The sequence below is a fragment of the Dermacentor andersoni genome, chromosome 10 (genome assembly GCF_023375885.2).
Source record: "Dermacentor andersoni chromosome 10, qqDerAnde1_hic_scaffold, whole genome shotgun sequence".
Taxonomy (NCBI): Eukaryota; Metazoa; Arthropoda; class Arachnida; order Ixodida; family Ixodidae; genus Dermacentor; species Dermacentor andersoni.
The window spans coordinates 139,725,452-139,738,931 of record NC_092823.1 but is presented as its reverse complement, the minus strand read 5'-3'; the positions used below and the strand labels follow the sequence as shown (position 1 = coordinate 139,738,931).

At 48.5% G+C, this 13,480-nt stretch overlaps 1 protein-coding gene across 1 annotated transcript in view; it reads right to left on the bottom strand.

The window, feature by feature from the left end:
• Positions 1 to 13,480, bottom strand: part of LOC126545207 (aldehyde dehydrogenase, mitochondrial-like) — a 153,274-nt gene that overhangs the window by 46,682 nt on the left and 93,112 nt on the right. The window contains exons 8-10 of the mRNA XM_050192968.3: positions 4,369 to 4,553; positions 3,968 to 4,125; positions 591 to 755 (exon numbers count right to left, since the gene is read on the bottom strand). Coding sequence (XP_050048925.2) covers positions 591 to 755; positions 3,968 to 4,125; positions 4,369 to 4,553 — 508 coding nt within the window. The remainder of the gene's footprint in view (positions 1 to 590; positions 756 to 3,967; positions 4,126 to 4,368; positions 4,554 to 13,480) is intronic.

Genomic DNA, 13,480 nt, shown 5'->3' with positions numbered 1-13,480 from the left:
GCGCAACCTCACTATGAGACTATGACGTCACCACTCCTCGTTCGGAGGGCGGGCGATTTGAACTGCGCTAGAGGTACGCGGATGCTTCAGAACGCATTTTCTCTTAAAGTAAGTCTCTTCTTCGCATGAAACAAGCGTTTCGAGGTTTCTGGGATGGTATTTCAACAGTCCACGTTGACTTAATATTAACATTTAGCTTCCCCTTAAGTAATGAGCGGAAACGGCGCCAGCTGTGGGAGACGACGAACGCGTGAGCAGTGGCACGAGCGCGGTCGCGCGGTTGCGCCGAGGGGCGCCATCGAGCTAGTCCTTGGGTTGTTCGAGGACGACTGAAATTCCCTAGCCATATACAGCTTCTGTGTAATCATGATATTAATAATTTTGAAGGTGACGATGACAAATCTTCGTAATGGGAAAGCCGGGCACCTGGAGACTTCAAAAGGCAGGAAAGTTATGCGTGGCATGGGTGCTGCGAGCGCTATAATATTACAGTAAGGGCGCTCTGGCACCGTTTTAGGAAACTAGTAGAAACTGCACCAGATGAGCCCCGCTGATCCCGCCAAAAATTTTGCAGTGTACAACTTACATACCAGACAATGCCCGCTTCAAGTGCATGCGCAACAATGGTGGCCGTGTTGAGGTCTTTTGTGACGACTCCTGCCGCCAGTCCATAGTTTGTGGCATTCGCCCTCTCGATGACCTCGTCGATGGTGTTGAACTTGAAAATACTCTGGACAGGTCCGAATATTTCTTCCCTGCAGAGGCATTTACACAGTTAAACAAACCTGGCTGCGCCTTTCCGCGTCGGACAAGCACGGAAGAATAATTTGCAGACGTGGTGCTATGTGAGCAATCTTTCGGTATGCTCTATGCTCAGCGATGCTAATAAAGATAATCCATTTTTTATACAATGATACCTGTTACAAATAATTCCCGGAGGCACGGTTCAGTTCAGTTCGCGACTTCGCGAGGCTAAATGAAAAAAAGTAAAGCAGATGAAAAAATTCTAGAAATATAAACAACCATTCTATAGATATCGCTGTGCTTTAATTTATCTATGAGGCGAAATTATATCTTTGTTTTATGTAGAAATCACACGTAGTGGGTGGGACATGCGCGTTCTGGAGGATTGGCCAAGGAGCCGTGGCATATACTAAGTGGCAATATAAATAAAAGAAAATAAAGTAAATCAAATAATATAACAGTGTAAAATTTTAATGAACAGACCGCTGTGCTCTAGAGGAGCTTGCGAGCCGACATTACAGGTGCAAGCTGCATAATTGAAGTTATGTTTTGTTGCGCCGAAGAGAGTTGGACAAACGTGGTGAGCGCGCGAGGTTTGCCTCAGCGACTTTGCGGGCACATTCATACAATTTTTTGTTTATCTAGGTCCGTTCGATTCGCCTGCACCACAGTGAACCATATCACGGCGGTTCACGAGAAGTTGAGAAATTGTGCAGCTCGATTTCTTCGGTGCAAGCAACTAGAAGCGAATGTCAAGGTGCAGACGCGGTGCAAGCGTTTTGTTTGCTTTCCGACTAATGTGCACGGAGTGAGTAAGCTTGAGAATTCCTTAACTGCTGGTATAATCGGTTTTTGAGGAGTAAGTACACCCGTGCTTGCGTAGACACAGCAGACGCATGTAAGCAGCGTTTTAAAGTGCAACTCAGGCGATTTTTTACCCTGTTAAGGTAATAGAATATTTATATTCCCGAGACACCCCTGTCACTCGTCTCATAGTAGAACTGTTTCGCAAATTCGAAAATAATTTTAAAGAAGCAAGAAAGCGCAAAAACGAAACATGACTAAGCAGCCGAGCGAACCTCTTCGTGTGACGTCACGGGTGTCTTCATCGGGGAAAGCGCGCAAGGCATGCCGGCCTCGCCCGCTGGCAGCGAAGAGCAAGCGTCTTTCTTGAGATCACTATCAAGAGCAGACGCTCGGCTGAATCGTGACTGCGCCGGACAATGTCAGCTGCACCAGCTCTTCGGATCTGTCAAATATTGACAGGCATGATTCTGACGAATTCGATAGCCACCAATTGCCGTTCGCATTCGACCCGCCATCACGAGAGCCAGGGCCCGTGCGCTACATGTTGTGCTGCAACATGAAGACCAAGGGTAGACCAAACCACTGATATTATACGTGCTACTTGCTATTTTAGGTTTTATACACCTCTCAGGGAAACGCTTTGCATGCTCACTGTAAGATGTGGAGCACGGCTCGCAGAAACGCCGCTGACTGTCCAAAGTACCAAACGGTGCATTTGTTTACATGGATCGGCAGGTGCAGCGACTATTCGTCGTTCGCTTGAGATATAATACTAGCCGCTCATCCTTGACATCTAATAATGTTAGAACATATCAAACCAGGCAGATATTGTGCATGTAAGCACCGCTGCATCACTCTGAATTGCGCTATGAGCGACCACGCACCTTCGAAAACAGCCACCGGGAGACTGTAGTAGGGGAGCGTTATGCTGCCTACTTATCATTCTTTGCATTCTCTTCGTGCACACAATATGTTCCGTAAAGTGGACATAGATGAGGACTTTGCGCGTGTGATTGTTCATTGAGAGAACGCGTAGTTCTCTCGCGGAAACGCCGATGACAGTATAAACAACGTTGGCAGCTGAACGAGGCGGTTGTTGACGCTGCTGTATCGAAGGAGCTTACGCTCGCTGCCCATTTAGGATACGAGGTAAGCAGTGCAGCTCGGAAGCTAAATTATGAGTCGGCTTGAGAATAAGTAAAAATAGACCCATCTTCGTAGTCGCATTTGATTTAGGGAAGTGCCGTTGAGTGCGGCGGGCAGCTTTCCGTCGAAAACGGCAATGTACCGATGTCGATAATGCTCCGTGTTCTCGCTTCTCGCTTTTTGTGTGTGGACTGTACGAAATGAGGAATGGTTTATTTCAAATCCGCACGGGCAAAACTGAAACACAGAAGTAATTTTCTTCATCCTGATGGCTTAATTAGCTTCAAGTCAGTCGCTCAGGCCCGCCAGCAGCAGACGCATGAACAACGCGACTGTGACATATAGGCTTCACCTCGGATGAACGCGATCGACATAGCCTCAAATTGTGTGTGCGCATTGCGAGGGCTGAAGTTCGTGCAGCCAACAACGCAACACCACTTGCCACCCCCCATCACTTGCTCATCCACAGGGAACGCTAATTATCGTGACAGCAACTTCTGACGCGAAGCGTGCACTAGCTCACGATCGTCGATTCCTCCACGCTCTCGTCCCTGTCGTCTGCATGATCCCGGCATGCACTGAGTGGGACTCTCCTTACGTCATACTCAATGTTGCCTGTAACTGAGGAACAGCTAAGGTAGGGTGTTCGAGGCAATTTATTAAATTCATTTGTAAAAATCTGTGCAACTCTCAAATCTGCTTTTTTTGACGACATGACGGGTGGGGGCAGAGGAACGTGCCCAGCGAATTTCATCGACATCCCTTTGACATCGAAAAATCGCCGGAGTTACCCTTAACTGCACTTGCGCATGTCCGCTGTGTCGTCTGCTGTGCGGCTGTTTCGCACAAGTACGCACCGACAGTATAGAGAGGGTGCCGCAAAATCGTGAACCAGCCCTGCACTTTTTCTGCGCCTTTTGAAACGAACGGCGTGGTTCAGAGGGCGACGTTGCTGCACCGCTGAAACAAATGGCAGTGTGCAGTACCTCGTGAACTGGTTCAGGTGGTGCAGGCGAATCGAACGTGCCTTATATCTACAAATATATTATTCGTGACATCAGCCCCTGCCAGGAAAATCTAGGAGGGTTGGCAAGGAAAGCAACGCTTAAAAAATTGGGGCAGCGCGATAAAAAAGCGCTGTTTAACTACAACATCGCCACCTCACTTTAACCCTGCGCAATGGTGCAGTCTGTCGATAATCACAGACCCATTTAGAAGCTGCGCCAACTGTAACCTGCATACTAAATGATACGTTTTAGCGCTAGCGTACCTGGCGATGGTCATGTCATCCTCAACGTCTGCGAAAACGGTTGGCTGAACAAAGAACCCGCGCGTGCCGAGCCGGCGTCCACCACAGCGTAGCTTGGCACCCTCGTTTTGTCCTATCTCGATATAGCCAAGGATACGATCCAGTTGGGTTTCGTCGATCTGCGCAGAGAAATCACTAAGCATGAGAAAGTGTTGCGTGTAAGTGCTCTTGCGGTGGTATAAGCTGGGCTCTTGTAATTATACCCCCCCCCCCCCACACACACACACACACTTTGGTCCCAGCCTCTCGACCATTGCATGCGAGCTGACAGATGAGTAGTAGTCCGCCAGCTGAATTCGACGGACTGTTGCAAAGCCGTCAGAAAGCCACCGGTAAGCGGCGGCTCTGCATCAAGGACATACCTGAGCACCCTGTGCGCACCGTTCGTCGAATGGGTCCCCGACCACCCTCTTCTTGGCGAGCTCCACGGCCTTGGCCACAAACTGGTCGTACACATCGGTGTGCACGTAGGCCCGCGTGGCGGCGCAGCAGATCTCGCCCTGGTTCCAGAACACGGCCTCGTGCGCCAGGTTGGCGGCCAGGTCCACTGGGCCAAATGGATTCCCGCAAAGAAATGAATGCGTGCTTATTCAGGGCACTCAGCTGTCTGATTGCGCACAATCAATTCTCGAAGTCTCGACAATTTAATGTGACAATTATTCGCCTAACTCACCACACTTCGTCCCCTGTCTCGGTGTTTTGCGCCTTCCAAAGTTCTCAAAAGGCACACCAGGCAATGGCGATGGTGTTGGCTACGAAGTATGATTATGACAACAGCGGCATAAGACGACGAAGATGACTGCATAATGAATAACATGGCGTGATAACGGCGACGATGATGAAACATGCGACCTTTAAAGTGCAAACATCGTAGTTCCAGTATTATTGCATTACATGGACGGCTACACTGCGTAAGATCTGCGGTATTGTAAAAAAAAATCACACAGGAACTCCTTTCGGAGTTCCCTAAGTATCCGCAAGCATTGTACCATTTGCTAATCTCCACGCAGCCCGGTGTCATTGTCAATGATATGAGACTTGATCAGGTCAGTACAAACGACAGTGCTGCGGCGACATGAATTGGTGCGGACGGCGGCTCACGGAGCATTGATGACGCAAGCAAAGTACTGCAGGTGGCAGCGCCAAGTGCGCTGATGACCAATGGCGTAGCCACTGGTCATCAGCGCTAGTCGATGGCGTAGCAAGAAATTTCGTTCGAGGAGGGGGGGGGGGGGGGGCTCACCTTGTAGCTTGGCCTCGTCCTTATAAAATTTGTCAAGGGATGAAATACATGAATAACTGCATTGCCATTGCCAAAGATTCTTAAAACGAATTCTTAAACGCTACGCACTGTCAAGACAAGTAAAATATAATTTTTTGATAAAGGAACATACTCGTCTGTCCCAAAAATAGTACCCGAAACAACTGATATCAAAGCTTCCATGTTTTTTGTCTATTCAATAAGTAAAGAAAATATCACACGAACTTTGTAACTACATCAGTTCGAAACCAGCACATCAGTGCATGTCACTGATATGAAAAATGTAAGGACCATGAAATTAACAAGTCGAGGACAAATATTTTAATGAAATTTTGTCATTCAAGAACCTTCTTTTTATTTTTGTACATATGCAACCGCCAGCAAAAAGTCTCAATGACGCTGTCCTTTGTTAAAATGTATTGCGCAGGAGCAACTGTCACCGGTCGTGTATTGTGAGTAATTGCACCGAAATTATAGTCGCAACAGACAGCACATATAAAAAGCAGGAGTTCTACAAAATATATATATTGTGAGAATTATTCATACGTTTCATATTCTCGCCTGTACATACTCATCATCACCGTCTGAAGCCTGGTGGTGGGGCTCTCAGTCGGGAGAATAAAAAAGGGACTGGCTTCCTAAACTTTCTCACAAGTGGTGGAGTGTGTTGTCCAGTTTCTTCGTCCTCTCACTTCCAGTCTCTCTCCACATTCACCTACGCTACATCTCTGGAGCTCCGCTCGGGTCGCCGCGTCTACCAACAGCCCTCGACCATGTCCCAAGACCAGCAGACTAATACCACGACATACACCTTGCCTGCTCCTGCGGGAACCCCTTCTTGGACGGTCACGACCCCTCTGAAGGATCCACTGGTGTTTGCTGGACTTCCAGACGACGAGGTTGAACACTGACTGGAGCTATACGAGTGCGTGAGTGAATTTAACCACTGAAACGAATCTGCAAAACTTGCTCACGTCGCCTTCTACCTAACCGGCGTCGTAAAAACTTGGTTTTACAATCATGAGCTCGATTTCGTCAACTTGAGCACCTTTAAACACCACCTACGCCAGATTTTGGCGAACTCGTCTGTCCGCACCGATATCGCCAAGAAGAAGCTTGCTGAGCGTGTTCAGCACTCCGGCGAGTCGTACACTTCGTACATAGAGGACGTCCTCGCCCTCAGCCGCCGCGTGAACACCTCGATGGCAGAGAGTTACCGTGTGCGTTACCTGCTCAAGGGTATTCGGACGGTGGCATTAAAGGCACTTGTAGCGCTGAACCCCACTACCGTCGCAGACATCATCAGTACGTGTCAGCGTCCCGATGAGCTTCATATGCTCTGCTTACACCCTGACACATCTGATTTCAAGGTCTCCAACGACAGCGAACTATGTGCCTTGATTCGCTTCATCATCCGTGAGGAACTGCACGCCCAAGCTTCGTCAACCCCTCCTGAGTAGAATCACTGGAAAAAATTTCAGAGTACCGCAAAGGTCGGGATTTGACTGGCAACAGTGAGCGGCCACCGCCATATACCTTCCAAGCCGACTGCGTCGCGGGAAGGCCGCCGTGTTGGAAGAGCTTGATATTCGGTGACACATCGGGTTGAGTATTGACTGAAGTACAGATACTTTGTGCCTGGAGATAATGGTTGCTAAGAACGGAAAGAAAATGTTATTTTGTGCGAAGTAATGCAGCCGGTGGTTGTTTTGCACTCCGATCGTGTTTACTGCTGGAACTGTGCTACAGTTGTGGGCAGCCGGTTAGCGCTGTTAGGCTGGCTAGAATGGACCCTAGCGCTTTTATCGGGAGCACGCGTTATTTCCCCTTCCGCGGAGCGAGCTACGAAGGAAACATTTCGTCACTTAGAGCCGCAATGAGGCAAGCTTGTGCTTTTGGGCATGAACATCGTGGACCACCGCCAGCTTCTATTGAATGTTTCCAAGCAGGACGAAACTAACACCTGACAGTGTCACAGGTACGTATACATTCATTTTATAATTTCACAAGCTAAATCGGATACATTTAATTTAGTTTGTAATCGGATACCGCGCGTTCTCGACTCTACCGGGTGACTTCGTCCGCCGTATACGCACGACACACATGCGATTGCCGTGTGCGCACCGGTGTTTGGCCATGATCGTAAGACGGTCTGTGCACAGCAGGTGTAAAAACCAACTTCGATGACCATTTGGTGCACTAAATCTTGTGCAAGGCCAATATGAGCCATGTGCGTGATTACAGCAACGTATATGTACTTCTGTACACTGATAATGAGCGACAGTTTGCTAATTTGCGATTTATGAACGCGGCTGTCTAGTGCGTTCATGAGCAGCTACTTTTCTCAACTTATTTATGACTGTTTACTTAGACTGCCAAGATTTGCTGTCTGTGAAAAAAAAAGAGAAAGGCAGGAACGCCCGCTGGTGACGCCACACTTCTTTTTCTACGTTACATGGGCGATGTATAAAATTCTTGTGTTTTTAGAGCGGTTTATGTAACATGCATAGTGGCAAAGTGAAACTAAAGCTAATTGGTGTTCTGTTGTTTATTATTTCTTGTTATGCATCAAGCACAACATTATTTGGGTATGCACCGTAGCATTTCAACATAAAACATAATATGTATGCTGACTTCGGTTCATTGCATGTGCGGGGCTTACAAGCTCAGAATTTGAACCATGTGTTGTGAATATTACCAGTCCGTTGGTTTCAGCCTCAAAATGCGTATGTATAAATGAGCAAAGGATAAGTGGAATGCTCATCCACTCTAGGCTTCTCAAAGTCTTCAGCACAAACGTGATCCTGCAAATGTTTGTTGTATGGTTAGAAGTGTGATGTTGGTCACCCTAACGCTGGGCTACCCAAGGAGGCTCCCAGGGCTTTTTTGAATGAAGCCCTGTTTCAGACATGTGAAACAAGAAAAAGATGGAAGATAGCTGTAATAATAAGTTGAAAGACCCAACTAAAGAGACGAAGAAACCGTTATAAAGGTTTAGAAGTTTACGCAGTAAGACAATGTCACAGAGTGCATGCCCGCGTCCCTCTCGGGATGGCCGCCAGTGCCGCCCCAGCTACAGCGCCGCTTGCACGGCGATGGGGGGAGAGCGGTTCCCATTGTTCCCGTCTCGCCCGACCGTTTGGTCACGTGGGTCGCCTGAGCGCGACGGAGGGACGAGGCAGCTCGGGGAGCGGCAGAGTGGCTTGGAAGACGGAGGAGGGTGGTCGTGCACCGGGAGACAGCTGAAGATGTGGTCGGCAGGCTGAAACCTCCAGGCCGAAGTCTTCGCCGTTCGACCGACAGACGGTGCAAGTCCGTCAGGATCTTCGGCAGCGAGGTACCAGCAGCCCTACGCTCTTCAGACCGGGATCTCGGCAAGCACGCCACAGTTAAGCCTCGTGTTCCAGCCCGCTCTCAGAACTTTCCGCCGGACTGTATTTTTTTAATCGCGTTTAATCTTTCATTTATTTAGCCATCGCGTGTTTATTTTTGTATTTTCTGTTAGTGTAGTGTTTGCCGTATTTATTGTCGCGTGTATTTTTCATTTTTGTCGCGTATTTTGTTTCTTATTTCGCGAGTGTTAATAGCTCCCACGTGGTGGGCTTAGTGTCGTGCGAGTGGCGTCAGGGCGTGCGTTGTGTGACCCGCACGCCTTCCGCGAGCTAGGACCCACTACTGGTAGTTTGTATGTTGTTTTTTTTCCATCATGTCTCTGACGTGATTTTATTTTATTAAATTGAATGTGTGTGTTGTACGTCGCCTGCCGTCTCATGCCTCTGGTTCACGGTCGATCAGGCGTGGACCTTATCGCCGGTCAGCAGTCGAACCCTCACTAAACGCACGCGGGATGGGTTTGTTGTCGCCCCATCCCCTCCGGTTCGGAGAGTGCGATTACTCCGCCACCAATACTTGACAGACAATTAGCTCAATTGGGATGTAAACGCGCTTGTGGCCGAAAACACGCAGCTTAATGGATTGCTAACATTTAACCCATTTCTATTTTTCTACCAGAAAGCGGCCGTTATGTGGATGCAAGACATGCACTGACCATGTTTTTATTGACTGCGATTGTCACGGTCTGCGAAAAACAAGTGCCATATGGGTCGAGTGACTAGGCGAGAGCGCGCTCACGTGCGCGGAGAAATAATGCGAGTACCTGGTGCACGTGAGGACGTGGCATATTCGCGCGACAAGTGTGCCTTCGCGTGCCACGACCACCGAATAACCGCGTGTGTTGAGCAACAAACGCGTACACGTGTACCCGCGTCAAGCGTGCAAGACGCGAACGATCCTTGCAATGAACTCCTATTTTCGTGGCATCGCTAACACCGCTTGCACTTCGCTTAAATATCTTCTAAAACACTGCCGAAAAGCACAAGCAAGGTGTACTTATACCTCGCACACGCGGGTGTTCTTTTTTTTTTAGGCTTGAAGTTCTCCCGGCCGATTCCGTGTAATCACGCAGAGCGACGCTCTCGGTCATGTTTCCCGGTCGGAATCGAGAAAAAAGTATTTCCAGACTCGGTTCGGTTGCTGCATCCGAAGGCGCAGCAGCCAGGCATGAATTCCTTGCAGTCAAACGCGAGCGCAACAACCGAAACACAAATAAACGTAGGGAACCTGCGCTCTAACTCAGCCGGCCCGCCCGGCGCTTGGACACCCCAAAGTCACGTGGCATGGTTGGGCCAATGAACGCGTCGGCGGCGCGGGGAAAACGAATGCGGTACTCTGAAATTTTTTCCAGTGATTCTATTCCTGAGTAGTGTTCCTGTATATGCTCCCGCAGGGAGCAGAGTTGCGCATAGGTCCGCCGCCGTGATCCAGCTCTGCAGCGAAGCCACTCCTCGCGCGCGCAGGAGCCAAATGCCGCGCGGTGTTCCGCCTTTTTCTCTAGTGGTCGCGAGCTATAAGCGCCAGTTGTTCGCAGGCGCTTAGCAAAGGGCACTTCTTAATACAGGCCACGCTCGAACGAGTCATTCGTGCAGCCGGAGGGGTGGGCTTCCAACCAACCGAAACTTTGTATGTACCTATGTAAACACGCATATACAAACACACACACGAACGTACAAATAGGGGGTAGGACCGCCTTCGATTCCCCAAAATAAAGTATTCCCGTGGCTCGAACAGCTCCAAAGTTCGCTCGAAAACGCGCAGTACGTTGCCACAAAAAGCGGTGCAATGATTTTCAGCATGCATATGAAGTTGTCTTATCATGGACAGAAAGCAAGAGATGTTTTAAAGAGTGTTTAAAACTTCACACACGTAAGGTGGACACTTAGCGCATTTTGGCTGCCGAAACCAGCCGATTAATGACCGTCGCCAAGAGAGCTATCGTACCTGCAGTTATGTCAGTGACCGTTAACAGAGCGCCATTTATCACTAACCATCGTTCACAACAGCTGCACGTTTTCGATACATCCGGTGCAGACACAGATTTAAGCGCATTTCAAAGGTTGACATGCGCACATTTTAAGCAAAGCTTACTTTTCTTTACTATTACTATTAGTCCTTACTATTTAGTAGCGCTTACTATTTAGCAGCAGCAAATCTGCAAGTAGAAGAAGATTCAAGATGCAAGAGCTTCTAGCTGCTCCTCTGAACGCACGATCGACGGTCCACTGATTGCAATGGCGATGGTACTGACGGAAACGACGAGTTCGCATGAGTCGGCGATGCGCCCGTAAAGTTGGCTTCGCAGCGGCGCGGATCATTTGACATCATTTTTCGCGCTCGGCCAATAGCGGTGCGAGCGGCGCCGGAAAAGTTATGCGCAACTCTGCTCCCTGCGGGAGCATATACAGGAACACTACTCCTGAGGTGTATATGACGCCTCCTGGTGGCGGCCTACGCCATATCGTGAGGGAAGAGATAGCTGCCCTGACCTGCCCGCAAGTCCCGAGCCCACACCCCCTCTCCGCAGGCCAACAGCACCCATACGACAAGCCCTGTAGGCAATTTTTTTTACTAGTATTGCCGCGTGCGGGGCAATTCTAACTGTCCAATTTTTCGATTAATAATTTAATGGCGGTTAATTGCCTGCTGTAGCATGAGCAAGAATAGAAAAGAAGGCATTGTCATGCTGTCGCATGCATTTCCCCGAGGCACTGCGCATGGTTGTTACCACCCTTGTTCGACAAAGATTCTTGGCCTTGTCAGGAACCTTAGTCGAACAAAGTTCTGTCTCTATCAGTGTGGTCCTGCCTTCATAAGGGTAATCAGTCTGACCAAGGTAGTTCCAAACACACACACACACACACACACACACACACACACACACACACGCACGCACGCACGCACTCTCAACCCACTTTTTATTCTGCCTAATGCGATAATTATAGTCTCATTTAAATATTGATCTTCACAAATATTATAATTAGATGAAAAGTGTCAAGGAGAAAATTGTAGAGAAACATGAAAAACTCTTTTCCGAGCATGAAAGAAGATCGCGTATATACGCAAAATGCCTCGAGCGACCAGTCGCGCGGCAATTTTGGGTGCATTCACGAGCTCCTTTCACGCTCGGAGAAACACTTCGAAACAGCATTCGAAAGCATTCGAAACGAGAAGCTGTTTCAGACACTCCACAAGGTTATTTATCCACAATAATCTGTCGTGGAAGTTTCCCGAGACTAAGCAAAATCCATTGAAATAGTCATTTGCTACGAACAAAGTGAATTCTACAAAAGCAGCGCCCAAGTTCAGATTGAAGCGGGTGGCCGGAGCCGCCGCATTGTTTTACATAAGTTACGTAAACCACGCAAAATTGGGGAATATTACATTTTTCGTACGCATTGTAGTGACCGCAAACCGCTGAGCTTACGAAAGAGCGTGAGAGGTATACAAAAGAACCCAAAGAAGTACAAAAGAACGCAAGGCAGTCGTGGCGCATTGCAAGGTCACGTTTAGGGTGCCTAAACGCGCACCTCCTCCGCCACCACGCGTCACCGCTCTAGATGCACGGTACTGCGAAGTGAGATTGAGCATGTCGCCTGCTGTAGCAGACGACGCGGTTGTCGCCACCCTGTAAGGAACGGCGGGCGGGGAGGAGGCACCCTAGTCCCTTTGGGTACCCAGATAAGTTTGCGTACCCAGAATCGAAAACTTTTCATATTACCGACCCTTTTCCGTATGCCCGTTTCTAGCCTCTACACTCTAAGAACAGTTTACACCCTTTGGGGTGTATATTTGCCACACAACGATAATCGTCATCTGCCTTTCTTGCGTTTCCTCTCTTGAAAAGTCGGCGCTCGCTTCTTTCCTGTCAAAAAGGCTGTGTCAATTTGATAACGCGCCAGCCGTTCGTGACTAGGAAGTACCGGGCTCGCAGCGTTAAATAAAGGAAATGCGGAAAAGACAGATGACGATTATTGTTGTGTGGCAAGATACGACCCAAAGGGTGCAAACTTTTTAAAGAGTGTAGCCTCTTGCTACGCCTATCTCGAAAACAGTGCAGAATAAAGATGTGCCAAAACTGGTGATGATAATAATCGACGAACCATATAATTTTTTTTCTGACAGTCGCGCTGATGATAACGAGTATAATGATGATGATGGTGATGATGATGCTTGACATATGATGATTATTGGAATCACCATGACGATAATGGATGATAGAAATTTGGTGGGCAATTCAACCTCTAGTTGACGTCGATCAAAAGTCGCTCTGTATGATGTAGGATAAACTGTGTAACAAAATGCGCACTTCATCCCTTCGATTCGCACCCCCAACTCGCCTTTCATTGTGTTTGATCGACTTCAACTAGAGGCTGAATCGCCATCCCACTATTTTTGTATGGTTATGCCCAATGGCTAGCCGCGAATGCCTATTCTTACGGCAATACATATTTTTTTTTTGCGAACATAAGTCTGCAAGTAGTGCCAAGGCAGGAAGCCCACAGGGGCCTTTCGATCAACGGCCTTTGCGGAGCTTGTGTCTGTGTGCATGTCTCAATGAGTCATCTTTATTAAGGCTCTGATTCTGGGAAGAAGGGAAGGGGGGATTGTGGTGAAGGCAGATGGTGTGGCTCCATTCTATGCTGCGAGGAATGTGCCTGTCCTGCTCTGTGAGTTCCTGCCTTCCGATTTGTGGCGGGTTGCTCCATGACCACCTTCGTGGCTACCAGGAAAGCAACCAGCGCTTGTGTTCGTGTCTTTCTTCCCCCCTTTTTGTGTACTTCCTTGCGCTACGCCCAGCTGTGGATTCATATCAACAA